This window comes from Gallinula chloropus (assembly GCF_964237585.1).
Source record: "Gallinula chloropus genome assembly, chromosome: 13".
In the NCBI taxonomy this organism is placed as follows: Eukaryota; Metazoa; Chordata; class Aves; order Gruiformes; family Rallidae; genus Gallinula; species Gallinula chloropus.
Window position 1 is genome coordinate 8,431,790 of NC_140098.1, and position 26,643 is coordinate 8,458,432.

At 46.7% G+C, this 26,643-nt stretch overlaps 1 protein-coding gene across 1 annotated transcript in view; it reads left to right on the top strand.

Moving 5' to 3' along the window:
• Positions 1-2,399: 2,399 nt before the first annotated feature.
• The window catches only part of TENT4B (terminal nucleotidyltransferase 4B), a gene marked incomplete at its 5' end in the record, with an annotated part of 44,686 nt that continues 20,442 nt past the window's right edge, over positions 2,400-26,643 (top strand). Inside the window, 2 exons of the mRNA XM_084270109.1 lie at positions 2,400-2,938; positions 24,455-24,578. Of these exons, the coding sequence (XP_084126235.1) occupies positions 2,400-2,938; positions 24,455-24,578 (663 nt within the window). The remainder of the gene's footprint in view (positions 2,939-24,454; positions 24,579-26,643) is intronic.

Genomic DNA, 26,643 nt, shown 5'->3' on the forward strand with positions numbered 1-26,643 from the left:
TACAACACAAGGGAGGGTCCCGAGGCAGCCCTGGGGTTGGGAGGCGCTCATGTGAATCCCTGGACCACTTTTAAAGGTGTAGCAGGAATTCAGTATACCTTCTCCTGGTTTTGTGTTCCTTTTTTGACACAAACCCCAGTGAGGATTTGTTCTTTTTCCTCTGTCGTGAAAGGTTTTTTTGGCCTTTTAAGGAAAATTGCATCGACCTTTTCCCTGCTCCTCGCCCCTCGATGGAGAGTGAAAAGCGCTCCCAGAATTTTAACTGAAGAATGGCTGATTCAGCCAGAAAATGCATAATGCTTCCAAATAACCTTTTCTAGGAAGTTCTCTTTTTAGCAAGTAAGAGAGGTAAGCTTCAAAGTCATGGTCAAAAAAATCACTTTGACGATATTCGAGTGGGTTTTTTGGTTGGCTTGGGGGATGGGTCGCTCTTTTTATAATACCCCATAGCTGTAGTCCCTATCTAACGCCTTTGTGGCACTACACCACCCATGTTGTGTCCTGGCTTTGTTTGCTTGGCACTAGGATTGCTATGGAGGAATCCAATAAATTACCTCAATCTTACAAGAAAACACTCTTTACATTTATGTGCTGTGAGTATAGAACAGATTGGTTTGGGGGATGGTTTTTTTCAGAATTGGCTTTCTTTAAAAAAACTCCAATAAACTCAGGCATTTTTTCTGTTAGTGTTATCTTCTTAAGGATAAGATGAAATCCTTTATTAGACTTATGCCCGCTTTTCTGTGTTGTGTTTGAAAAAATTGTTAATTGAAATCTTTTTATTTGCATCTTTGACGTAAGAGGAACACCAGGGTAGTCATTTTCTGTTTACCTTTTCCTGGTATGTTTATAATTCTCAGAATAACTGAAGAATGTGGGTTTTGGAAAGTAGGGTTTTTCAGGGACGTTTTTCTCCAGTTCCAAGCTGTGCTTACATTTCACCAGGTTCCAGTTGGTTGTTGATTGTAGTTACAGGTACAGATTGTGATCCTCAAAGCAGTTAAGACTGTCACTTCAAAAACCAAGTTTCACCCTCCGGCTCTGTCCTGTCGCTGGGTTTCTTTGAGACAGTGCAGATGAGAGACATGTGACAGCTGAGCAGGGCTGGGGACAAAACGTCCTGTTCTGGGACGGTGGGGCCAAGACGGAACTTTGGTTGGCATCAGGAAGTGGCACTAAGATGACTTCTTTGCACACTGTCCGTCTCCTGGACTGCTTGGAATATAAATGCAGCTCTTTAAGTCCAAACCTTTGTGTTTGCATCTTTGATGTATGAGGAGCATTTGGGTAGTTGTTGTCTGGTTACCTTTTTCTGGTGTAATTCTCAGAATAACTGAACCTTTGTCTTCCTAAAGAGCAATCCTCTCCCATGCAATGCTGAGACTACTGCGGCACCAGGCCCTCCACCCGGTGTGCTGGAAACTTTGTAGCTGTTAATAAAGATGTTTTAAGGCTGTAGTATGAAAACAGTAAAAATAAAACTGAATCCACCTGGGACTTGTACTGCTCCATGCTGCTGTTGCTGGGCTGTGCATGTCATGTGTGTCTTCCACCTGCAAAAGCGTTGCCTGTATGAGTGCACGGGGCACATAGGCTAGCTTTTGCTCTTTGGAGCCCAAAGAAGGGAAGACCCAGCACTATCTCTGACCATACCCGAAACAGTTTTAGGGGGCTGGGGTAGCAGGGCACCGTGCCGGCAGCCGAAGCCGCACACCGCTGGTACCGGTACACACACCGGCCTCGTTCCATGTAGACCGGCACCAGCCGTGGGGGCCGGCGGCAGCGGCACCCCCGCACCCCAGCGCAGCGCCGGACCCTGGGGCAGCTTGGGCGGCTCCCCGCCCCGTGGTGCTGCCGCCGTCCGGGCCCTCCGCCTGCGGCGCCCGGCTGCACCTGCCGCCGGCGGGGCAGGGGGGGGCCGAGGCGAGGGGCTCGTTCTCCGAGCGCGGCTCCTGCCTGCCGCTGTTCCGCAGCTCTGAAGCGCGGGGCCCCGCCGAGGACCCACCCGTCCCGGTACTGAGGCGGTTCCGCTGTGAGACGGGCCGCCGTTCCGGCCCGAGAGCCGCCCGGCCCGGGGCCCCGCTCCCCAGCGGCCGAAGCGCGAGGGAAGGCCGGGGCGGCCGGTGACGCGTGGGGGGAGCTCGGGGCCACCGCCCGCCCGGCCGCCGCCCCCCTTTACTGCGCGCGGCCCGTGTGCCGGCGGCCCAGCCGGGCCCCGCCCCGCCTCGCCGCGTTCGCCAGGAGGGGCGGGGGCTGTGGAGCGACGGCAGCGAGCAGGCAGGCGCGGAGCTGCCCTTCCATAGGAGCCGCCATTAGCGCTGGGACCCGGTGACAGGGTCTCGGCGTCGGCGGCCGGCGCGGCGCGGGGAGCGGAGGCAGCCGGGGTGGGTCCCCGTTTGATGGATCCCCGGATCGCCTGGTTCCAGCCAGAGCAGCTCGGCCCCTCGAACCGCCTGTGGATGCAGATCTGGGAGACCACGCAGGGGGTCCGCAACCTCTACTTCCAGCAGCAGCAGCAGCAGCAGGAGCAGCAGCAGCAGAGCGCCCCCGCCGGGGCCGGCCCGGCCTCCCCGCCCGGCATGTACCGCGCCCCCCGCGCCGACCCCCAGCCCGACTTCCTGCCGCTCGAGAGCGCCAACAACCAGCACAACCGCAGCCACCACCAGGCCTCGCCGCCCCCGGGGGCCGCTGCCTGGGCCCGGCCCGCACGGGGGGGGCCGCCCGCCGCCGCCGCCGCGGCCGCCAGCAACAAGAGGAAGCGCGACAACAAGGCCAGCACCTTTGGGCTCAACTACAGCCTCCTGCTGGGGCCCCCCGGGCAGGGCCGGGCCCCCGCCCTGGGGGACGAGCCGGCCGCCCGGGCCCAGGCCGGCCTGGCCGAGCCGCTCTACACCGGCACCCCCTGGAAGAAGAGGAACTATAGCCAGGGAGTCGTGGGGTGAGCGGCCGCGGCGCCGGGCCGGAGGGAGGGAGGGAGGGCGGGCAGGCGGGCGAGTGAGCGAGGGGGGCGCCGGGCAGCAGCCAGCGCCGGGCCTGGCCCCGGCCCGGCCTCCGGAGGAGGCGGGGGCCTCGGCCCTCCCCGCCCCGGGGCCAGCGCGGGGAGCGGCGGCCGCACGCTGGGGCCGAGTGGCAGTAGCGGGGCGGCGCGGTGCGGTGCCGCGCACGGGGCGGCCGCCGAGGTGCGGCGGCGACGGTGGGGGACGCTGGGCCGCGGCACCTGAGGCGCAGCGGCGGGGCGCGGCCCGGCCCAGGCCCTGGCGAGTGGCGCGGAGCGGGGGTGGGGGGGCCGGGGCCGGGAGGTACCGCTTGTCGGAGGGATGCGCGGGGAGAAAGACGGCGAACGGGGGGTGGCGCCGGGCCGTTGCCCCGGCTGTCAGCGTCCGGCGCGGGCAGCCGGGGGATGGCCGGGCGGCCTGCGGTAGCGGCTCTGAGCGTCCTGCCCTCGGAGGCCAGCGGCGTCGGGCCGGGACCGGGGAGCGACAGCGTTTGGCGGCGGGGGCAGCGGGTGCCCGTGTGCATGCTAATGGTGCGGGCACGCCTATCCGCAGGGGACCGGGCTCCTCGCAGGCTCCTCCGCTGTCACCGCGTGCGCACGTGGGGCGTGTTGCGCGCTCCCCGCCCGGTAACGTGCGCTGCTGCCCAGCGCCGGCGTTGCGCGGTCACCCTGCCGCTCGCGGTGCGGGTGTTGCGGGGTTTGTCGCTGTGGACGTGTCTGAGAGCGTTGCCGCTCGCGCACATGCTGCGGGGCCGGACGAGGCCGTGGCTCGGGGCGGCTGGGCTGGGCTGGGCGGCGGGAGGAGAGCGGTCCCGCGCTGTCAGCTGGGCAGGTCCCGCACGCCTGCTCTCCGCAGCTGCTGTCAGGCGCACCGAGAGAGAGGGCTTCGTGCCACGTGTGGGACAAACGCGGCGTGGGCACCGTGACTTAAAGACGTTAATACGGCGCCGCTGTTAAAAGGGAGCGCACAGGGCTGGGTGGTTGCACGGGGAGCGCGTTTTGAAGACCCGACGGAGACGGTGCGTGCGCACGCTGGCCCCGCAGCCAGAAATAAAGTTCCCTGCGTGCGTAGAGCGCTATGGATTCCAGTTTGGGATTATTAATGGTTTTCAGGGAGCTCTGGCTCTGGAACATGTGTGATGATCTCAGTGTTTTGTGTTAGCTTAGGTCTTGTCAGTCGGTGTTGCCAGAGCCCACAGAGATCGAGGGCAGGCAAATATGTACCCTCTGCCCTGTTTACCTGAAAACTGGTTTGAGCCTTCCCTCCTCCTTTTTTTTTTTTAAGCATGGGGATAGCTTTTGATACGGGTGGTGCCCTGGGTAAAAGCTGTTTGCTAACTTCTGTGGCTTTGTTTTTTTTTTTTTTTTCTTTTTCCAAAGTTCATACTTTTCAAAATACAACCTTTGCCTTGACCTGTAGCATACCCCTCCTCCCCGTGGCAAGAGCGTGCTGACGTACATCTGACTTAGTAAGTCTGGATTTCTGGGGTGGTGTGTGAAGATGTAATACCCTTTCCAAACCTTTCCAGTCCTGCTCCTTTGCCAACAAGTCTGGCTTTGCTCCAGGGTTCAGATGGTGGCGGTGTATGGTGACAGTCGAAGGCCAGGAAGAGCTCGTTTTAGAAATCAGTAATGATTTGGGTGCGTCAGTTTTGGTGTACTGAACTTGTACCCAAGGGTCCTTCAGCTGCCTCCCACTGGAAGTGTGAACCTCTCTGCCTTACAAAGTTGCAGCTCTGTAATGTTTGTAAAAAATTTTGATACAAATTTTCTGGTAGCTTTGGAAGACAAACTCTTGGTGCCTGGGGCTCCCTGCTGTCTTGCCCGCCCCTATGTTACCTTTACTGCTGGGGTTATAATAATTAATAAAGTGACACTGCAGAAGTGTGCTATTTTAAGTTCTGTAGTCACTACGTGTTGGAACCTTCCATAACTTTCTTCACGAGACTTAAAAGTAATGTATGCAGAACACAGTTAAGTACCAAATTTTTTCTAAGTTAGTTTTTGGACTCTGTTTATCTTCTAGCTTGTCACTTATTTACTTGAAGGTTGAGGAACATTTTTAGAAGTGGCCTTCTCTCTCTTGCAAATCCGTAAACCTTCTCCCTGTACTGAAGATATGGAAGAGAGGGGAGAAATGGTGAGCTTCAGTGAGACGTTAATAATACTAGTAACGAAGCAGCTCAGCAACTGTACAGAAGTACTCAAGGTGATGTCTGTTGCTGGAGTAGAGTTTTGTTTAATCAGTTTCAGACTCATGGAATTGCTTTGTTAGCCTTTTTTTTTTTTAACAGTGTCATAAAGTACTCAAATACATTGGTCTACATTTGTCTTGACTGTCTGCTTTGTGGCATATATTTACATAGTGCTGAGGTTCTGTTTCAGCGATTGCCATTGTTCAAGGCAGGGTAAGGTACAGTGTCTCTTAAGATATACCCTGGCGTTGGGCGTCCTAAATTATGGAAGTGAGTGGTTTGCTTGTAAAAACTTAATTTCAAAGGTTTAGAGGCAGCTGGCTAGCAAATTTAGAATGAAAAATTGTGAAACAATTTGTAAAGGGAGCTGAAGCCTCTTAAGAAAGCAGAGAAGATGCTTAGGTCTTGTGAAGATTGCAGTGTGACCGATGACTGCTGGCAAGGCTGCCTGAAGCCTCCTGTGGAGCTGCCCGTGGTGTGCACGGAGCTGCTGCTGTCCCTCACCTGTACGAGTTTCTTTTCAGTAGCTCTGTGGTAAGACATCTGTCTCGGCTCTTGAGGCACCGGGCAATAATGACAGAGGGGTCTGTAACCTAGAGAGTGAGGCTGTTGCTGAAGTAAATGTTCCAGATTAATTATTTCCAACATGAATTCCCAAATTTGCGTTGACTAGTTCTGACAGTTAATGTGGAAGAAAGGTACCTATGGTTTTATTCCAGCATTACTTGTGTGTTGGCAGGTACCTTCTTCTTCAAACTGCGAAGAAATCCTAAAGGCTTTTGGCACTTTTCCCTGTGTCCCACCCTGTAATTCGGGCAGTTCACCCCCTGAATTGCTGAGTCTCTTGAGTGCTGTGCAGTAGCCCCACTTTCGGAAAGCTTAGGCCTGACTCGCTGGCGGACACGGTTGGAAGCTGCCGTGTGGCGTTCGTTTCTCCAGTGCAAGGGTGTTGCTTGTGTGTACAGCTGTGCAAAACCAGCCCTGACTGCGCAACTCGATCGATCAGCTGTCTGGGAAAGCGGACTGGTAATTTTTTGGTTAGTTGGGCAGTTTATGTAAACACGTAACAGTGGGTACCGGCTGTCTGTAATTCAGGTGAGTAAAACATGGTGCAACAGGAGAGGTTCTGGCTAAAAGCAAAGCAGCTGTTAGTCAAATCTTTGAGTTTTTTCAGATTTTTAAATTCTTGCTGAGAAGTGTACTCTCTGAGTTAACGCTATTTATACACTTAAAGAGATAACAGAGCAATTAAAAAATAACCCCCAGCGGTATTGGTTTTGATTTCCAGACAGATTTCTCACACAGCGTGCCCAGTATTTGCGAACAGTCACCAACGCTGAAATACCGACAGTTCAACACGTGGCCAGTTTCGACTCCCGCAGAGTTACTGGTGCTGCTGTATACATCATACTCTGGCCTGCCTTTAATATTTTCCTTTATCCTAAGTTTTCAGGTTTGCAGTTCTATTAATAACGCCGATGTTTGCAGCACAGGTACTCTGTTCTGGTACTGTACTCTTAACTTTGTGCCTTCTGAAATGGCACTGTAAGTCAAGGTCTGGTTTTCCCCGCAAGTTGCTTTGCACCAGTTGGAGTCAGCTTACGTATTCCCTGTCCTCTGAGGGCTTTGTCAACAGACAGTAGTGCTGTGAGGAGCAGGTAACTCAGAAAATGTATGAGAAGTTTCACAGTGTGCGCATGTTGTTACTGTTGACTTAACACGTAACATACCTGTGAGAGTTTGGTCAGATTTGCCTTGTCAGGGTACTCTGTAGCAAAGCAGAAGGTTGTAGAAGGGTGTGTGGATTGGGATTTGGGGGAGGAATCTCTGTTTGGGGTACGTGCTGTGGGAAACTGAATAATGTTAGAACTGTCACGATTAAAAAGGAAGAAAAATGTATGTGGGATACTGAAATAGGTGTTTTACGGCTCTCACTGAGTTTAGGTTGAGTCTAGCTAATAGGTGACCCAAGAACTGTTGAAGCCGAAAGCCTCAAAGCCTAACAACTCCCCAAAATAAAGGCTTGCCTGTAAGTTTTTCTTGTCTTCTAGGTTTCTGTGATTCTTGTGCCAAAGGAAAGAGTCCAGTTGTTACATAGTTCCCAGGTAGGAAGCAGGGATTCTGAGGCTCCACGGAGAGCTGGTTAGTTCTCACAGAAATCTGCTGCCGGCGGCAAGAACCCAATTAATGTGTGAGTTTAAGGAAGGAACATGCTAATACGCACTCCTGAGGAGGAACCCGAGTTACATAGAAAGCTCTATGTTTTGGAATATTGAATGCACGGTGTTTTAAAGTACTGATGGAAACTTGAGGATGAAGGGGAGGGAATCCTGTCCCCCCCCGAGCATGGGCATGCACATGGATGGGCACACACCTGCAGCCTGCCAAGGTGCTTGGTACGGAATTGAGCAGGCTTTGGTGTATTTGACATAAGGGTTCCCAGTGTGTTGCCCAAGATTACAGAGGGTACCATGAAATAAAATTGTAACTACTTTAGGGTGGAAAATAGCCTGAAGCCATACATCTTTGCTACATAAGTTCTATTATGATGTTTTTTTCATGTGAAATTTGTCAGCCTCTCAGGTCTTCTAATCTCTCTTTTGAAAGATGCTAAGTATGTCAAGGCAGGTGCAAGCTCATTCTCCACAGGCTTTGAGCTGACCAGCGGACGTGGGGCTACAGCAATGCAGCTGTCTGCTTCAGATAACTTACCCTGCGCCTCTTCAGCCCTTCCTTGCTCAGGCCTGTGCATCGCATTGCCCGCAGTAGCATTATCTCCACGTGGGTTAGAGCCTGAACAGAAAGAGCTGGGTGTAGAGGGAGCAGAGCAAGTACAGAATCATTTAGGCTGGAGGAGACCTTTAAGTTCATCGAGTATGCGTACCGACAGCAAACTGTCTAGCCAGACCGGACGCCTAACTTCAGGAAATCTGATAAAATGCTAATCAATTGTGTTGGTTTTCATCATGTACTCCTAAGTGCTGAAATCAAATGCGTGGTTGGTGCTTGATTTGTTGTTGCATTACTCAACACAGGCAAATGCTTCACCTAAGTAAAGCGGGCACTTGTGTGCACAGACTTCTGACGAAACGAGGAGCTGTGCGCACGACTTTTAAATGTATCTTCTGGTAGAGGGGCTGTGTGCATTTTGGATTGGTGAAGATGTGTATGTTAAGTTGCACATCATGCATAAAAATGCATTATTCAGGCAAAACGTGTAGACACAAATGTGCTTGCTCCCAAAGAAAGCCTCTTAGGACGGTGTTCTCTCCTTGCTCTGGCTGCATGCATAAGCCGTAAGGGAGAAGTGCAAAGATGTGACTCAAGTGCTTGTGAAAGCTTGGGCTGGCCCTACAAGGTGGTCTCTGGGCCTTGGGGGAGTGGAATCGCCTATTTCCCCACTGCCTTTCTTCTGGAGGGGCTGGCAGAGGAAAACAAGTTTGGGGGAAAGAAGAGGGGGCATGTTGGACTAAAGGCACTTGGAGGAGACCTTTAGGAAACATACTGTAAATATTATGTAACAGTATTGCTTGCGCTTGCAGGATTTCGGAATGGTGCCAACATTTCGGCATGTTTTGTTTAGCTGATTTAAGGAGGACTTGAGAGGCCTCCTGGTTTGTATGCAGGCAAGGAAACAGCATGTGAATGCGTCTTGGGAACTGTTTTGTCTTCTCCTGTTTGGGACATGGGCACCTGTTTACCTTGGAGTGGCTATATAAGCAGCAGAAGTTTGGCGGACTTTTTTGGTAGGTAGGGATGTCTGTATTAAGTGAGAGGAAGAGTATGTCATTCCCTCTTTTGTGATCGCTGATTCTCAAGAGCTACTACATGCTTTCTGCAGCAGTATGCAGTTGAAATAAGAGGATCTTGCCCCAAACCTTTGTTAGTATTAAACTGTGTTTGGTTTGTAGCTCTCATTTTTGCATTGGCAAACCATTAGTGTCAGATAAGTCTTAGGAAGCCTGACTGAGATTGCATTGTTGGCCCTAGCAAGTAGATAGGGATGTGTCTCAGGAAAGCATGCTGTTGCTGAAACCATCTTATTGCTGTATCTTGCTCCTGGGCAGCTTATATGCATCTTTTTAAGGCTGGACTATGAGGTCAGGGTTTTTTACTTTGTGAATTTGCAAAACTTTGAGGAGAGGTTTTGAGAAGGTGTGTCTGTAACCTTGCTATTGAAGTAGGGAACGATAGAATACTTCACACTTCTTTCTATTGACCTCGTAATTTGGTCGTTCAGAATACTTCACTGCATATGGGGTATGCACTTCAAAATAATGCATATGCCAAAGGTAGAGGTGACTTTTACCTCTAAGTTTTATGTTTATTTTGTGTGTCAGAACTGACAGCAGTAGCAGAGTGCAGCCCAGAACCAGGTTAGGTATTTTCCTGAGAGGTGCGTGTGCTGGTAGTGATGCAGCAGCATACTCAGGGAAAATCTTGCATAATGCATATGATAAGCAAATTAATACTATTGCTGTTCTTGGTGAGCAATCTGCATGCTAATTCACAGTTTGAACGTGATGGGATTTCTTGACTTAGGAGCATTTTCCTTTTTGAATTATCTTTTTGGATGAACTGGCAAAGAGTGCTCAAGATGTCGGTCATATTTGAATAGTGTTTTCTGTCCCTTTGACTAGAAATTGGGCCTAGACAAAGTACTCCTATAAACAAGGAGAGGAAAGCTACTGAGCTGGGTGTAGGCTTCAGGTATATTTCCTAGGCTCCAAATAGTTTTACAGAAGAAGCAATTTGAACTTTAATCGTTTTGTAACTTTAACCTACAATAGATAACGCAGCAGGAATTTTTTCCAGGAATACTATGAACTTATGATGTCAAAGCAAGAGAGACACATGGATCGGGGTGGCAGGACTCCTGTTAGCAAATTTGAACAAAACCCTCTCCTAGTGGTGCCTGTTGGACTCTTTGCAGTGATGGCCACATGTTGTATCATAATCATGCAGTGAACGGGTTGGTATTGCTGCGTTTGGCATAGGCCCCTCGATTCAAGCTGTCCCCAGTAGTTGTCTTTCTGACCCTTACGGCTGTGTCACCAGACTTGTGTGAGACAGAGCAGCACAGCCCTTGAGCTGACTGTGTACCGTGGCTGTCTACAGACACACAAAGTTCTGAGGGTAGGTCGAAGGTAGGAGGCAGCTGCCCCAGGGCAGTTCCAGCACATCAGGTGCGTGTGAGGGTGAACTGGCTGCATGGCTGGGTCTGAGGATGTCTTATGTTGGTACATCAGCAACATCTGTTAATTTTTTTCCTCCCGTGGTGACAATTAAGATTATTTGGCAGCCCTCATTCCAGATCAGCCTCCCTAACAGTCTTGTAATGTCCTCCATGGCATGAGAACTAGATCTGAATTATTCAAAAGGGATGTGCAGCTAAAGAGTCTCTTATACAGTTGCTGGAGGTGGCTTTATGGTGTGGAATGCTCCATCACCATACTGCACTGCATGCATCTCCCAATTTATCTTTTTGCATTGCATTTTACAGAATTTTTACTGGAGAACAATGGTAGCAGAGGCTTAGGATCAAAGTAAGAGTCTCTGTGTCTCCACTCTTCCATCTTGTTGGTGTGATTTATTAGGGGGGAGATAGCCAACGCTGTATTGAAAGTGGCCTTAGGCGGCGTGGACAGAATAGTATTGTGGTAATGCCAGTATGGGATACGACAGCGGTCAAAGGCAAGCATTGAAGTCCTCTGGAAACCTGCAAATCAGGGAAATGAAAGCATGTAGGTGAGGAGAAATCCTGGTTTATCTTCACTCAGTGCAGATTTACTTACAGGTAGTTTTAAGTACACCCATTTGAAGCCTTGCATGCTTCTGTGCAATTACTTTGTATACCAAATAAAATCTGAAAGAACTTGCATTAACCATTAACCTGTGACAAGCACCGGGTACAGATAAGCCCTTGGTGTAATGACATACTGTAATTACAGTAAGAATACCGCTACAATATACCATGCAGGAGTATCTTGTGATAGCTGTTGAATAAGGTGTTGATCTTGTGTGAGTGTGCAGTCAAGATAGCAAGTCCTTAATCAAAGCTTGTTGACCTTGCCTGACCTCTTGATGTTGTGATTGATCTAGACCAAGGAAGTGTGATAACATAACTTCCTTTTCTTCTGTTTTTGTCTCACTGTCTTAATTTTAAAGCTGTTCACTTCCTCTGTTACTTTAGGAACAGCTGATCTTTTCACACGTTACAACAAGGAAAGGGGGTTTTTGTTCTGGTTTTGGGTTCTTCTGTTTGTTTCATTTCCAGGGGATTGTTACAAAAAGCATATTCCTTTATATATGCATTCCCATTGCTTCCCCTTCTCCCTCAGTGAGATTTTGGCTTTAATCTAAAATATGTATGTGTATAACTTTTGAAAATTGTGTCAAGTTTTACACAGCACTTGCACCTTGCACAATGCTTTTATCTCTTACATATGCAGAGGTACTCCTGGTCAGCAAGCTTTCCACAACCATCAGTTAAAGTACTGAGTTAACCACAGGCTAGTGAAGGAACTATCTTGATCTGAATAATGGTCATCATGGCAAATCACACAGTCTTGGGTCGGTATTGAGCTGGGCTGAAATGCTGTGGTCCTGATTATTTTATTTAACTCATGTGCTTGAGGATCTTCTTCTTCCTTAGGCTTCTGGTTGTGTTTTGGACTCACTGCCTTACTCCCATTCATCCAAGGGGATTTTTCTTTGTCGTAGTCATACTTGGCAGGTCCTCACAAGAGAGGATTTTCATGTTGGTATTTGCCTTGAAGAGCTAGTTTGTTATCTGAGGTAAGCGGCTGCTTTACGTGTACCTCTGCTTGCAACATCAGGTGGAAGAAAGGTCTGTCTCATTGAGCTGTTAGATTTCCTCTTGTGGGACAGGTACTGTCCTGCTTGTGTTGCTGTCTTGTAGTTATATTATACATCAGCTCCAACTGTTTGTTAGCTAACATCTCTCTGGGTTTGAATTAACCTGTCCTCTTCCAAAGCTGCTTGTGCTGCAGCTTGGCCTGACGGGACAGGGCGTATTCAGGCAGTGACAGGTGATGTTGCAGTGGCAGTGAGAAGCAGCGGCAGCTCCCAGCATAGCAGCACCTTGGAGCAACTGAAGAGAATAACTCGGATAGCAAACTTCCTCTCTCCTTTCTTGTGTAATGTGGTATTTGTCTGTAGGCATTAAGTCACTGAACACTGGCTGCTGGAGTGGTTCTCTCAGCCTTCGCTCCTCTGAAGCGTACCTGCTTCGGGCACGCTGGAACATGCTCCTCGTTGCTATTGATTCAGCAGCTAGTAGAGCTCACAGTGACCCCTCTTTTTCTGAGAGCTGGTCTCCACTGCTGCATCTTCTACTCACTTTTTTGGTACATTAGATACATTTGCTTAATCTTCAAATTATTACTGAAATTACTTTGAGAGAGTGGAGTTGGTAGGTGAGTTGGAGGACTCTTGGGTTCCTGAGAGCTCTGCACAGCCTCTCACTCGCTGTTTGCTCCTCTTGTCAGAGGACTGCACACAGGCGTGTTCATGCACAAACCTGGATGGCATGAGGAGGTGTGCCATGCTGGGGTGTCCCTGTTCTAGGGTGAGTTCCAGCATTTGCTTGTGTGATATTGGGTCAGTTGTAAGGATGTAACTCTCAAACCATTACAAGTCCCGTTTTTCACTGTGTGCTGAGTTATTTGTTCTTATGTCCGAGCAGAAAACAGCAATCGAGGTGGTTGCATGAAATCTTCTATATAGGAGTCATCTTTCAGTCATCTTTGGTGTCTCTGAATTTTAAGATTTTGGACTTCTGGAAAGTATTTCACTGAGGTATTTTCTGGGCTTATATTGGTAGTTTTCTGGGAGGTATCCTAGCTGAAGATTCAGTGGAAAGAAGATGCTAAAACCCATGATTTGATCCACAAGGTTAGTCAGAGACCAGCTTCTCCAAATACTTTGAAGGACAGGACCAGTCAGCTACATGCCAGGAGGAAGCATTTCTTCCAGCCCCTGACATCAAAGCTCTTGAGTGTATCTCTTCATCACTGGGCTAATAGAGGTGATCTCAGGAAACAATTCTTCTGTGATCTGCTTATGCATTGTCCTTTTTTGATGGTTATTGTTGGTAGCTTTCTGGCCTTGAGTGATAAGCAGGGCAAAAGGAGGCTTGTGACTCTCCTAAACACTTTGTGGGTTGAGTGCTACTGCTCATGGTTTTTCTAGAACCCATGCAATCTGCTTTGCAGGTGGGGGTATCTGAGCACAAGAGAACAAACCCGAATATGAACAAATAGGTTCCAATATATACCTGTAAGGGAGCACATTACTGCATCGTAAGTCCCCTACTGCATTGCTTAATCTGGGCATAGTTCACTGTGCACACCCTCACTGTAAAGATAACAAATCCTCAACAGTTACCTGAAATGTTCCTTGTACCTTGTATATATGGTTGTTCCTCCTCCTGCAAAACACATCCACTCCAGTGACTTCTGAGCATTTGGAAGTGAGAGGAGAGCCTCTGGGATTTGAGGTTTGCCTGGATGTGACAGCAACACATCAAAACTTGTACTAATATTGTAGCAGAGTGTCACCAAAGTGCAGTAAGAAGTAATAAACAGGTGATAAGCTGGTTCTGAACAGATAAGTTGGGGTCACTGTCCGTTTTGCTTGAAGAGTTTAAGTTTAACAAACAAACCTAAAGATTTATGGTTTTAGTAATAAATGCTAACTTTGAATCTTTTCATAAGGATTTTTGAATACTTCTAGTATAGGAGATGCAATCAAAGTGACTCACAGCTCAGATTTATATTCCTTGAATATTCCAAAATGCTATGCAAAATCACCTCCTCAAAGAAAGAAAAAAAAAAAAGCCACCCAAAACTGTGCATGGTAGAAGATGTTGCAAAGCTTTGGGAATCTGCACATTGACTTCCCAGGTGGCATTGTTGGCACTTCAGATTTAATTTGAAAATGTTCTTATGCTGGAACTGCAAAGGTGTTAACAAAGCACAACTGTGGCTAGTTATTGGACTTAACATTTCTTATTAAATTATTTTAAATTTGATCTATTGCACTGCTGAAGCGGAGGTATTTAGAGTTTTATTCTGTTCTTGGTTCTGGCTACTTGGCAGCCGGCTGGCCAGACGGATGGACAGACGGACAGACGCGGGGTGGCTTTCTGGGGTTGGCACAGGGCGCTCTGAGCTGTGCAGCACTGATTTGCAGGGACGAGTCCGTGTGCAGTACTGTCTGGGTAGGAACTTGGACTCAGCTTTGAGGTGACCAGTGTAAGCCTGGGGTTGTGGTAGGGTCAGTCATCCTCTTTGGGACTGGTGCAGGCTTCACTAGGGTGGACATCTGAAAGTTAAATCAACTCTGGTGGAAGGAGACAGGAGTTAATCATTATATTGCTTTCCCTCCTTTCACTTTATTAATCTTTCAGGTCAAATAATTTATCAAGTTGTAAGCAAGAAGTATATTTGCCAGGCAGAATGACTGCGTGTGTGAAAGTAAAGGACTTTTCTCTGCTCTCTTCTGTGGGAGAAACCCTGCTTTGAGCCTAGCATGAGGCTTGCCTGGCTTGTGTTGGGAGATGCACTGCACTCACAGCCATTTGCACGGTGACAGTGTGTGATGTGAGTCTTTAACTCCAGTGAGAGTCTTCAGATGGAGATACCTTTTTCCAAGCATGTTATCCCTCAGAAGTGCTCACCAGCCTGCAGGCAGTGTGTTAGTCTTACCTCTGCCCAGATAGCATGTGGTGTTGCTTACTGGCAGGGCACAGAGTGTTTGTTTATGTGATAATATTTACTACACTAACGGAATAGTAGCAATACACCAGTGGTGTGTAAAGAACCATCCTGATAGCCTGGCCTTATGAGGACTGACAGAAAGGTGTATCAGCTGGCCTGCTGCGTCCCTCATTCTGGCCTTACTGTAACAGCACCATGGTGTTTGCAAAGTGGTCTGTGTTGGTGGGGGTCATATTCTTCCTAGCACCCGGTTCAGTGCTGTGGTTTGGATTTAAGATGAGAATAATGCTGATGGCACATGGTTTTGTTGTTACTGGGCAATGCTTACTCCAAGTCAGACTTCTCAGCTTCTCATTCTGCCTGGCCAGCAAGGAGACTGGGGGTGCACAGGGAGCTGGGAGGGGACACAGGCGGGACAGCTGACCCAAACTGGCCAAAGGGGCCATATGACATCATGCTCAGCAGACAAACTGAGCTGGGATCATGGCTTGGGAACTATCTAGGCACTGCTGGGCTGCAGGTGGTGAGCACTTGTGCTGTGCATCACTTGGTATGTATGTTCTGTTATTAGTCATAAACCTGTCTTCATCTCAGACCAGAAGTTTTACCTCTTCTTTTTGATTGTTCCCCCCTTCTGAGAAACAGCGGATGGCCCTGGGGCTGGTTTAGCTGCTGGCCGGGGATTTGCTGGCTGCAGCTTTTCCAACCCAAACCCTGACCTTACTGTGTTATTGGGAAAGTTCAGCTAATCTAAACTGAGCTACTACTGATAGTTACTTTTACTTCTTGTTAAGCTCTTGTTTGAAAAAACTTGGAAACTGTTGTTTGGTCTTTTTGAGTGAGAGGTTTTAAGCAAGAGGAATTGGCAGGCTGAGGAATTACTAATTCCCCATTATAGGAAATAGATATCTTTAACTTCTCTGCGGTTTTAGCTGTTAGGAAAATTACCACAGATTGTAATTACAGAATCTATGAAGTGCATGCTAACAGCTGCACTTTAAACTTAAAGGCTTTTGAGAATATGTATTTGTATGTTAAATGATGAGGCTGCAAACTGTGTAGCTGCTCTGGTTATGTGACTGTTCCAACAGAATAACGCTTTTCTACAAGTGAGTTAAAGAGTAGTATTTTATAGGAGATACTGGAATTACACTGGTGTGTTCCAAGGTAATTAGGTATTACTGGAGTTACAGGTATTTTTCATTATGAAATAAGACAACTATTTCCCATCTCTGCTTTTCCCACTTTGTCCTGCATAAAACCTTTCCCTCCTGCTTCATCTTGTTCTTTTGTTAGTACTTGTTCTTTCAGCTCAGTTGAGGTAGCAGATTCTCTTGATACTTTTCCCCCCCATTCCTGTTAGCAAAATGCATGCCTGCCTTTGGCAACCCAGTGCCTGGGAGAAGAGAAGCAGCACACTCTCAGAGCACTTGCTTGCAGAAGTGGGAAGGAGAGGTGAGACATAGATAATTTCCAGGGAAGAAATAGAAAGCGATCCCCACACATGTAGTGGTTCAGATAGATTGTTTTTGTGTACAGTATGATTGAGGGGCTGGGAGGGAAGTGATGGAAAGTAAGGGTACTTCTCAAAGTGCTCCTGTGAGTTGGCATTTGATGTTCTTGCTGGAAATGCTGTAAAATAGAGCACAAGACTGTGTATGCATATGGCAAGGGCTTAAAAGCCAGTGGGTCAGTTGCAGAGTTTACTTCAGATTGCTTGTTGGTAGGACTGAGTTAAGCTTCTGATTTATAATTAAAGTTCAGTAGGACTTCTTTCCTCTTAAACGACACTTTTCTGTAGGAAACATTCCAGTGCTTCTCAGTGTATTTTAGAAGACACAGCACCCATTGCAGTTTATAAACAGACAAAAAATGCTCAATACTACATTGTCAGGAAAAGAGCCTCTTGCTTTACTTCTTGAGTAAAGCATGTGCTTGGGAGTTCTAATGAGAAATAACTAGATAGCAGTCATCCTGAGTGAAGCAAAGGATCTGTGAAATTAAAAAAACCTGAAAAGATAGACATAACAGTTGAAGTAACTGAAAAGGAGCTGCCTACATTGTTGCTTTCTGCTGTGTTTTAAGGTGTCTCTGCTACCCTTTGGCAGTTTCCTTTAGGCAGTGCTAGGGTGATGGATTTCAGGATACACTGAAACCAGTAAGTTACTGTTAAATGCAGAAGATAAATAAGAAGCTGTGTTAATTTGAGGGGCTTGGGTGAACGTGTGTTGATTGGGAGGAAGAAAGGGGGTGGTATACTGTATATTTATAAATATTGACACGGGGTGGAAATTCTAGGCTTTGCAATACACATTTTTGTGGCATCTTTTTTTTTTCTGCTCTGCAGCATTTGAAGAAACACATGTAATCAGCCCACTGTAAACGTTGATGTGAACAAATTAACTTCATTCAGAAAAATGTTTTCAAACTCTGTATCAGAGTGATTAGATTACTCCCAAAAGACATTAGTTCTGAAAGCAGAATCTGGGCTCCCGAATCATTTACATGTTTGTGAATATTTTGCCCTCCCTTGGTCCTGAGAGCAGTTCTTTGAATTACGCAGCTGATGGCAAATGCTAGTCAGAAAGGTCAAGCTGTTCTTGAGTAAACATTGAACATTACTCAAATACCACTTGGTTGCCAGAGGTGGTCTTCTGGATGTAGGGATGTCACTTGAAAGGGCTTCTTCCACCTTTTGCCTCTTGCTGTTCGGGTGGAAGCGGCCTTGGCTGCTGTCCTCAAGGGCTCCCCTTCGGGCTCCCTGCTGTGCTTTGGACAAGGTGGCTGCTTTAGCTCAACCGACAAAGGTGGTGGGATTTAACTTGGCTAATTTCAGTTTAGGTGGATTAGGGAGGCTCATGTAATCCTGTTATAAACAGACCTTGTTGCTGGAGATGTAACAAGCACCTGTAATGGAAGGGGCCAGAAATAAACCTCATTTGCCTAGCTCTTTGCTCCAGCTGCATCTCAGGAGACTGCTTTATACAGTAGATATCCTGATTTTTTTGGTGGTGATTAGTGTCATGTGGCAGTGGAATACCTGTTATTTCTGAGCTGTATTTCAAACAGGTGAACTGAAGAAAAACGTGTGTGGTCAAACCCCCAGCTCCCTAAGCTTTCCCGGTTGTGTTAGGTTACCAGGACAGACACCCTTGGAATGTTCCATTGTAAAGTTCCTGTAGGGCATGTATGGCTCAAAACATGGTTACCCTGTGACCTGTGATGTACTGATATGGTTCACTAACTGGGGATGTAAAAAGTGATGTCAGAGTCTCTGAGGCTTTTGAAAATTCATTGCTTTATTACACACAGTTTTAATTTCTTGTGAGGACTGACGTATCGTCACCGTGAAACTGAACTGCTGATGAAATTACCTGTGGGTGTAGGTAGTTCTTTTCAGTAGCTTAAAACCTAGCAAATATTAAAAGAATTTGTCTGCTACAGAGGCTGGGGTGGCAGGGAGAGAACCTCAGCAGATGTTTCCTGTCTGTGGTTCCATGTGCTACTCTAATGTTTGGTTTTGCTCAAGTTTGTAGGTGGGAAAAAGAATTCGTGGACTTTGCAATGTCTGCTGGTGTTCCAGATCATTATTCAACACACATAGGTCATAATAGTAATCTAGAAAGTATTCTCTTGGTGTTAAAATTGAACTTTAATTTAGGAAGCTGTTGGATTTCCCAGGAATCTCGGTGAGTGTCAGTGCTGCTTTAAACAATACATTTGTAAGATAAATAAAACTGTGAGGAGGAAAGGGAGGATTGGGCTCTCTGTGTCTTGCCTTACTTACAGTTCAGTTCAAAACCTCTTCAGGTCCTAGCAGGTTGGAGATGGGAGAGGAAAAAGCTTTGTTTAGTTCATGAAATTTCTGAAGGATCAGAATTTCCTGCCTTTTTTTGTGTGGGGGGGTTTTTTTTTGTTTGTTTGTTTGTTTTGTTTTGTTTTGTTGCAGAAGGCTATCTTTTTCTTCATAAAACACCTTGGGAAGCTTCAAACTGAAGTTCTCTCCCCTCCTGTGCAGTGCCAGCTTTCCTGTCAGGAGGGGATGGATGGATGGATGGATGGATGGATGGATGGATGGATGGATGGATGGATGGATGGATGGATGGATGGATGGATGGAGTTAGGACTGTTAAGTGCTGATGCTTTCAAGAAGCTAAAATACCTCAGGTTACTCCTTTGCATTCCTCCCCAAAAGACAACTTTAAACCTGAAATTCTACAAAGTTTCCCAGCCCTGAGGAAACTTAAAAATGTTAGGGGCAGCCAAACACTGTCCTATAGGAATTAGAAATTCCTCATCCAAAGGAAATTCAGATACAAAAGGTTTATTTGGTGCTACAAGGGTGCATACCAAATATCCCATCCAAGTGTGGATATAAAATCAATAAACTTAAATCAGAAGAGATTCATTTTAAAGCATAGAGTTCAGGAAGGCAAGTCTCATCTGTATGTTTATTGCTTACCTCTGCCTGTTGTCTGCAGAGTATAATAATTTAGGTTTTCATAATTCTGGAAATGGAGCTTCCTCAGAAATTCCTGCCAAAGAATGAATTTTAGTGCACAAGCACTATACTGTTTTTTGCATAGGTTAGTATCCATAGTTTTAAATTCTCTTCAATGATGTTGCAAATAACATTTCCTGTGCAAAGGGATATATGTGCCCAAGGCAGAGGAAGCTCTTTGGGACAGATGAGTAGAATTTTTATCCCAGTCACTTTGTAGCAGTTGGAGCAGAAGCTCTGGGTAACACCCTGGTGAGAAGAATTAGACCATGCGTGCCTGCATAATTTCTCCTGTGAAATGAAGAGTGAAGAAGAGCCAGAGGAGAGTGGAAGTCTAGCACAATTCCAGATGACAAAAGCAAGAAACTTTTCCAATAAAACTTACTACTCTGGGCAGCGTAACACTGCACACTGGCACGCTAAGGCAGCACTTAACTGCTGTCCTGTGATGAAGCAACACCGGGCACAGTTACCTGTGCCTGGCTCTGGCTGCTCAGCTGCTCAGGGTGGGCTGGGAAGGTCCAGGGTCTGGCCCCGCTCGGGGCAGCCGCTGGTGTGGCTGGCAAACACTGGGCACTGCTTGTTGGGCTGGCTCCTCCAGGCTGCCGAAATCCCTGAGTGCAGTGGGCTGGTCCTTTCGTTTGCATCAGGATTCTAGTGCAGAGGAGTAAAACTTGCAGTTTCACAAAGCGATGTGCCTCCCAGTATCACTCTGCTGCCAGTGCTGGACTTCAGAGCAGCAGCGAGTTGTGCTGCTTTATGTGCCAGGTAACCGACATGTACGGTCAGGTCTGTGTGCTTGTCTGTGCATCTGCCTGTGCTGTGTGTGTAGAACAGAAATAACACTTTGTTTGTTCGTGATTATTTTTTAATTGATTGCAGGGGTGAGGTAAGCTTCATACTCCAGAATAACATCATCTTGAATATATGTAAACTAGTGTGGGAATCATGAGTTGCACGTGTGGAGCTCACAAGTTGTGCTAAAAATAAGGTAAGGTGTGCTCAGAGAGGTGTAAGGCACTGTGTTACACAGTGCTTGTGTCTCTGGAAAAGCTGTGGCTTTTCACCTAAAGGGCTTGAGATTTGCATTCCTCATAGTGCAGCCCAGTGATGTTACACTGGGAAGTCCTGCTCACAATTACAACTTTTGTGGCTGTAATTTCTTTTTTAATGACACGTTGCTATCTGTCAGATAAACATAACTGACACCATAATCCTCTAAATGTAGTGGCTGCTCTGCTCTGTAATTCTGTTCTGTAGGTGAAGTTCTGATGGAATCAGCTAACCAAGCTTGGAAATGGGACATGATGCAGCTAGTACTGTTTTAAAACATATTCAGAGAAGGTGGAAGAGACTATTTTATTTTTCTTTTCCCCACATTATGACTTCCTTCAGTACAGGCCAAAGACCTGTAGAGCTATTTGCTGTAATAAACACAGTAAAGTGAAGCTCTTGGGCATTGCAGAGACCTCTCCCCGCATGTCCCAAGTAGGATTTGAGTGTTGGTGCTTCAGTACGACTATAAAGCCAAATGAAACATCTATCCATAATGAAATCAGGTTTATTACAGTGTAATTCTCTTCTAAAAACAAGTCTCCTTTTAAGGACTTTTATCTAAAATAACTGATGAATGTAATAGCATTAAATAATAAAATACTGTGATGATGCCAAAAATAATTTCTCGGTCTCTTTGATCTTCATTTCGGCTAAAGATATAAAATTCCACTAGAGACTCTTGTAAACAGACTCCATTAATCCAAACAAATTGTTTTGAAAAGCAGCGGCTATAATAGATGTTGATTAAGACAGTGAATAACCTTGGGTTTTAATTTTCAATACAGCTTGAGTTAACTCCACATTAATTGGAGTCACACCTCTAAATCATGTTGTACTGCTCTGAAATCTGCGTGGGGCTACTTCTGTTTGTCTTGGCTTTAATCAGTCATTCTCTTCTTGCTTGGCAGGAGCTGTTATCAGGCAGGGAAATACAATTCCAGGTGTAGTCTTGGGCCATGCGGGGCTCTGCAGCACGAGTGGCCTGAGCAGCGTGGTGGGTGGGACCAGATGAAATGCACACAGACATCTGTAGTATTACCAACTGGAATGCTGCTGGGGACTTTCTCTAGTGGTCTCCAGAAGCCCTTTTGCTTTTCCAGCATCTGGATGGTTGGGCAGCGTGCAGTGCCTGTGCAGTGTAAGTTTCTGTGTGCTTGCATGCCAGTTACTTTTTTGTTTTGCCATAAAGCTTTACATGACAAGAAGGATCCCACTGAAAGAGATGCAGACGTGTTATTTAGGTTGAGAAAAAGAAATACATCTGGTTCTGACAGGATGTCATTATTTTATGTGCTTCTAAAGAATGCCCCAATTGATAACAATTATCTCGTTTAAGAGTGTCAGTGGAGTTCATAAAGAGAAGAGCCCTGAGAACTGCAGTGTCTTTGTGGCTTGGCCCTTGGTGCACTTTGGGGACCTCATTTCTGATTGCCTTGTTCTTTGAAAGTTCCCTTATGGGGCAAGGGAACAATTAACTCCCATAAAGTGGAAGCCCAGGAGCAGCTGGGTCCACTAATGATGGGCAGTATGGATTTGTGCTGTGCCATTGGTGAATTTCTCCCCAGGGACAGTCCCTCGGCATTAACCCAGCAGGTCCTGTGCCATTAAGTGCCCTCAGACAACACGGTGCCGCTCCTCATGGCACACCGTGTGTGCGTGCACCCCATCTTAGGGTCCTAAAAACATCCATTGCTCTGGGGCAGGTCTTGTACGGTGCAGCTGTACCCAGTCTGTTCCAGCCATTCCGGAGGAGCAGAGGCAGAAACGGGGCTGTGTTGCCTGATAATTCTCCCCACTGTCACCGCAAAGAAAGTAAAGGTTTTGCCAGCCATGATAGGAACCCTTGGGCTGAGTCCCCAGGTCTTCCTTTAAGCTGGTTCACCAAATTACAGTGGAAAAATTATTGGTGTTTTCTAGAGTCTGATTAGTTTTTGTTGGGGTTTGGGGTTTTTTTGTCCTGTTTTCCTTGTTGCTGTTTTTGAATGCTGCCTTAATGGCCAAGCATATGGAGACCAAATTAGCAGTTCAGTGTGTATGATTGGTAATGGGGGCAGAGAGTGGACTTGCTTGTCGGAGTGATCAACTTGTTCTTTATTGCATACTTCTCATCTGAATTCAGTTTCTGCAACAGAAGGGTAGCTGAAGAGGGTTTAGGTGCCAGCACGATGAATAGCAGGGACGAATAGAAGAACAGGAGACGGCTGAAAAGCCAGAGGTGGAGAAGTTGGTGCCTGTGTAGGGATAGCTTGGTGGTTTGGAATGTGCACAGGTTGTAAACTGCCAAGGAAAAGTAAGAAAGCAACTGTAGGAGGAGGTAAGAAATTTCCTAGCAACATCAAAATAAATGCTGACAACAGTGTTCATTGCTGTGAGTATCAGAGCTGCGTCGTTCGGAGCATCCTTGTGGTACCCGAGGTGTATGTGAACAGGGCTTGGTGCCATCGTGTCAGTAGCGGGAGGGAGGAAGGAGATGGCACCTTGCATTTTGAAGGAGCTCTTTTGGGGAGATTTGTTTTATTTTAGTTCAGGGGTTTTTAGGGCTCCCTCCATAGGCATCAGAGGAGGAGTAGCCTCTTCAGAGGTTGGTCTGTCTGTCTCTTATCTCCCTTTGGAGTAACATCAGAGCAGTTTTTCTCCTTGCATTAGCTATAGAGAGCCTGTGGTGATGGCCACCACACATTGCTAGGTTTTTATGACTTCCCCATACCACGTCTGTGGGAAATTCCCATAAATGCTCACTGAAAAGTAACTTAAATATTTTATTCCTCAGTCTCTGAGGAAGCAGGTTGTGTTGCTGATAATGCTGCAGTGTTGAAGATGCCAAGGCAGGCAGTTTGAGTTCTGTCCCTGCCCTGACTCTGTTAAGTACAACTTCAGATACTGTAATCTGCTTTTTTGATGCCTGCGTACAACTTCCAGTTATTAACATTTGATTTATTTAAGTGTGCGTGCAGTGGGGAATTGTTAGATTCCACATCTCATCTAATAAATTGCCCTCTTCTGATGGTCCCTTAGAGCTTTAAGGGGAGAGGCAGTTGTACTTGGTCTCTAGAAACAAGACATTAAAAAAAAAAATAACTAGCTATTACTGTAATGGTCATTGCAGGAAGCAAATGAGATTAATCTAGCTACTCTGTGCCAGAGTTCCTCTGAATTTTGCTGGAATTAAAGGGTTGTGTCTGTTGTTTTTTAAATACATTGTTAGTCAGGATGTGATGTGTTTATGGTACTACAGCAGCATAGAAATTTGCTGCACCGTATGAAGACATTTTTATTTCAGCTCTAATCCTAGGCAATCTAAACATAACTTAGTGCCTGTGAGAAGCACATGTAATGCGGTGAGCTGTCAAATATATGGGTTAACTGCCTGTCAATCCCTTGTTCTTCTGAGCCGCCACTGCTGCGTGTGTACTACTTATTGTCTTGTTCTGGGGAGAGATTGCACATGTAGTTTATGTCTCTTTTCTAAGCAGTAAAAGAAGCCGTTTTCCAAGCTCGGGTGCTGGCACCATTCCTATCAACGTGTTACCAGCATGGTGCTGATACAGCCTGGTGCCTGAAGCTGCCGGGGACTGACTGGGCAATCCTGGGCTGGAAACCTCCTCTTTCGGTTTATTTGGCAAAGCGCGTCCTTGGAGCTTCGGGCTGTGTTTGTAGTCAAAGCCTGAACCGTGCCTGTGCTGGCATTAAACACAGAGCGTGACTTTCCCTGTGAATTGAAGGTGCTTGGATGGAATTTGCTTCCACACTCTTACAGATGTGGCTCAATATTGAGCTGTGGCAAAGGAAACTAATGTGAAACAAAACGTTACTATGTGTTGTGAATCTGGATGTCTAAATTACACGCTACTCTTAAACTACCCCATAACTGCTTAGGTAGTTGGGAGTTTAAAAAGCATGCTTGGTGGGAGCGGTTGGTATTTGTTCTCCTGACTTTCTGTTCTCTTTTGTTCTCTTTTTTTAGTCTTCATGAAGAAATCATTGACTTTTATAAGTATATGTCTCCCAGACCTGAAGAAGAAAGAATGCGGATGGAAGTAGTGAACAGGATAGAAAACGTTATAAAAGAGCTCTGGCCTAATGCAGATGTGAGTAGGACACTGTTCTATTTGTTAATGTGTAAAAGCAACATTCTGTGCCTGTTTGCTTTGTGAAGTACTGAATGATGAAAATACTGTTTATTTTTCCATATTAAAAAAAAACCCCAAAAGCATTTCTGATATTTCTAGAATGGTGCAGGTCAGCCTTTTCTGTCTTGCTTAGGAACAAAGACAAGCTAGACCTACTGTAGTCAAAGCAAGAGCATGAGAATTGGCAATATTTAGTCTCATTAGTATTTATTTAACAAGATAAATGGGAATGTATCAGACCTGCATGTGTGCTTGAAAAATACAAGTTTCTGTCATGCAGAGCTATGCTTTTTTTAAAATAGAGGTTGAAAAAAGGTTTTTTAATGAAGCTTGGGGCAGAGCGGCTGGAGAGCTCCCTGGAGGAGAAGGACCTGGGAGTGTGAGTGGACGGCTGGCTGAACATGAGCCGGCAGTGTGCTCAGGTGGCCAACAAGGCCAACAGCATCCTGGCCTGTATCAGGAATACTGTGACCATCAGGAGTAGGGAAATGACTGTTCCATTATACTCAGCTCTGATGAGGCCACACCTCGAGTACTGTGTCCAGTTTTGTGCCCCTTGCTACAGGAAGGATGTTGAGATGCTAGAGCATGTCCAGAGAAGGGCAACGAAGCTGCTGAAGGGTTTAGATCACAAGTCCTGTGAGGAATGGCTGAGAGAGCTGGGGCTTTTTAGTCTTAAGAAAAGGAGGCTGAGGGGAGACCACATCGCTCTCTACAACTACCTGCAAGGAGGGTGTAGAGAGATGGGGGTCCATCCGTCTCTTCTCTCAGGTAACAAGCGATAGGACTAGAGAAAATGGTTTCAAATTGCACCCAGAGAGATCTAGGTTAGACATCAGGAAGAATTTCTTTGCTGAAAGGGGAATGAAGTATTGGAACAGGCTCCCAGGGACCATCTCTGGAGGGGTTTAAAAGGTGTGTGGGTATTGTGCTTGGTAACCTGGTCTAGAGGTGGACTAGGCAGGGTTAGGCTATGGTTGGACTCAGTGATCTTAAAGCTAGAGAAGTTGCTTCTACAACTCAATATGGTTTTATGGGGATACAGTTGGATTTTTAGTGTAACTGAATCTAGTTTAATTGTATCCCTCTACTAACCTGGTGTTCACTTCCAGAGTGCAGATTTGTAGCCATCTAACTGCAGATAGAAGTAGCTGAAGATAAGGTTTGCTATCCTCCAGAATAGCAAATGAAATTCAGACAGCAGAATCTCTGCTATAAGTAATGCTCTTTGATCCTGCCACAATAAAAGATAGTGTTCTGACATGAGTGACTTAAACCCACTTGTCATTTCAGATCTTCCTAACCTGTTTTTTGGGATGTGTTGTTAGAAACTGGCAGAATATGACAGAATATGGGTTCTGGATGAGCTATATGTATGTCCTGTGTGGTTTTGTGTGCAAAATATATTCAGTTTTTTGAGGTGGTCCATGCTGTTATGGACACTGTACTGGTGCTGTATAGAATGGAAAGAGCTGCTCCCCTCGGTGAGAGCTGCCTTTGCACAGTTAGGAGGAGTTGATAGAGTCAGTACTACACATGGACGGTAATTTTCGCTTTGAGGAAAACCAATAACCTTTCCAAGGGAGCTGTGTAAGAGACTCGGCATCTCTCGTGGGTGTTGTACAGCTCTCCTCTAACCCAGTGAAAGCGTGTTGTAAGCCCTCATTGAGAGCAGCAGCAGTGGGCTGCCAGCCTCCTGGGCAATGGTATAGCAAACAGTGCAGGTATGAAACAGTTCTTAACTGCTGTACACCCTGCCGAAGGCTTGTAGTAGAGGATTTCACCACTATAACTGATTGCTTCAGCCTGGAGAAGATGCAGCTGTGTTCTGGAGGAGTTTGCATGCTGCAGGCTTCACTAGTGTAATGGGATGAGTGGGCTTATTGCCGGGGGTCTGTCTGTGTTACCGCTAATGCCTTGGATGGGGTAAAGAACTCAGTGCTTCCAGAGGTACTCTGTTTGTAGGACAGACTTGATCTGTAAAAGCTATGTCTTTTATATTAAAAATAGTGTTATATACATG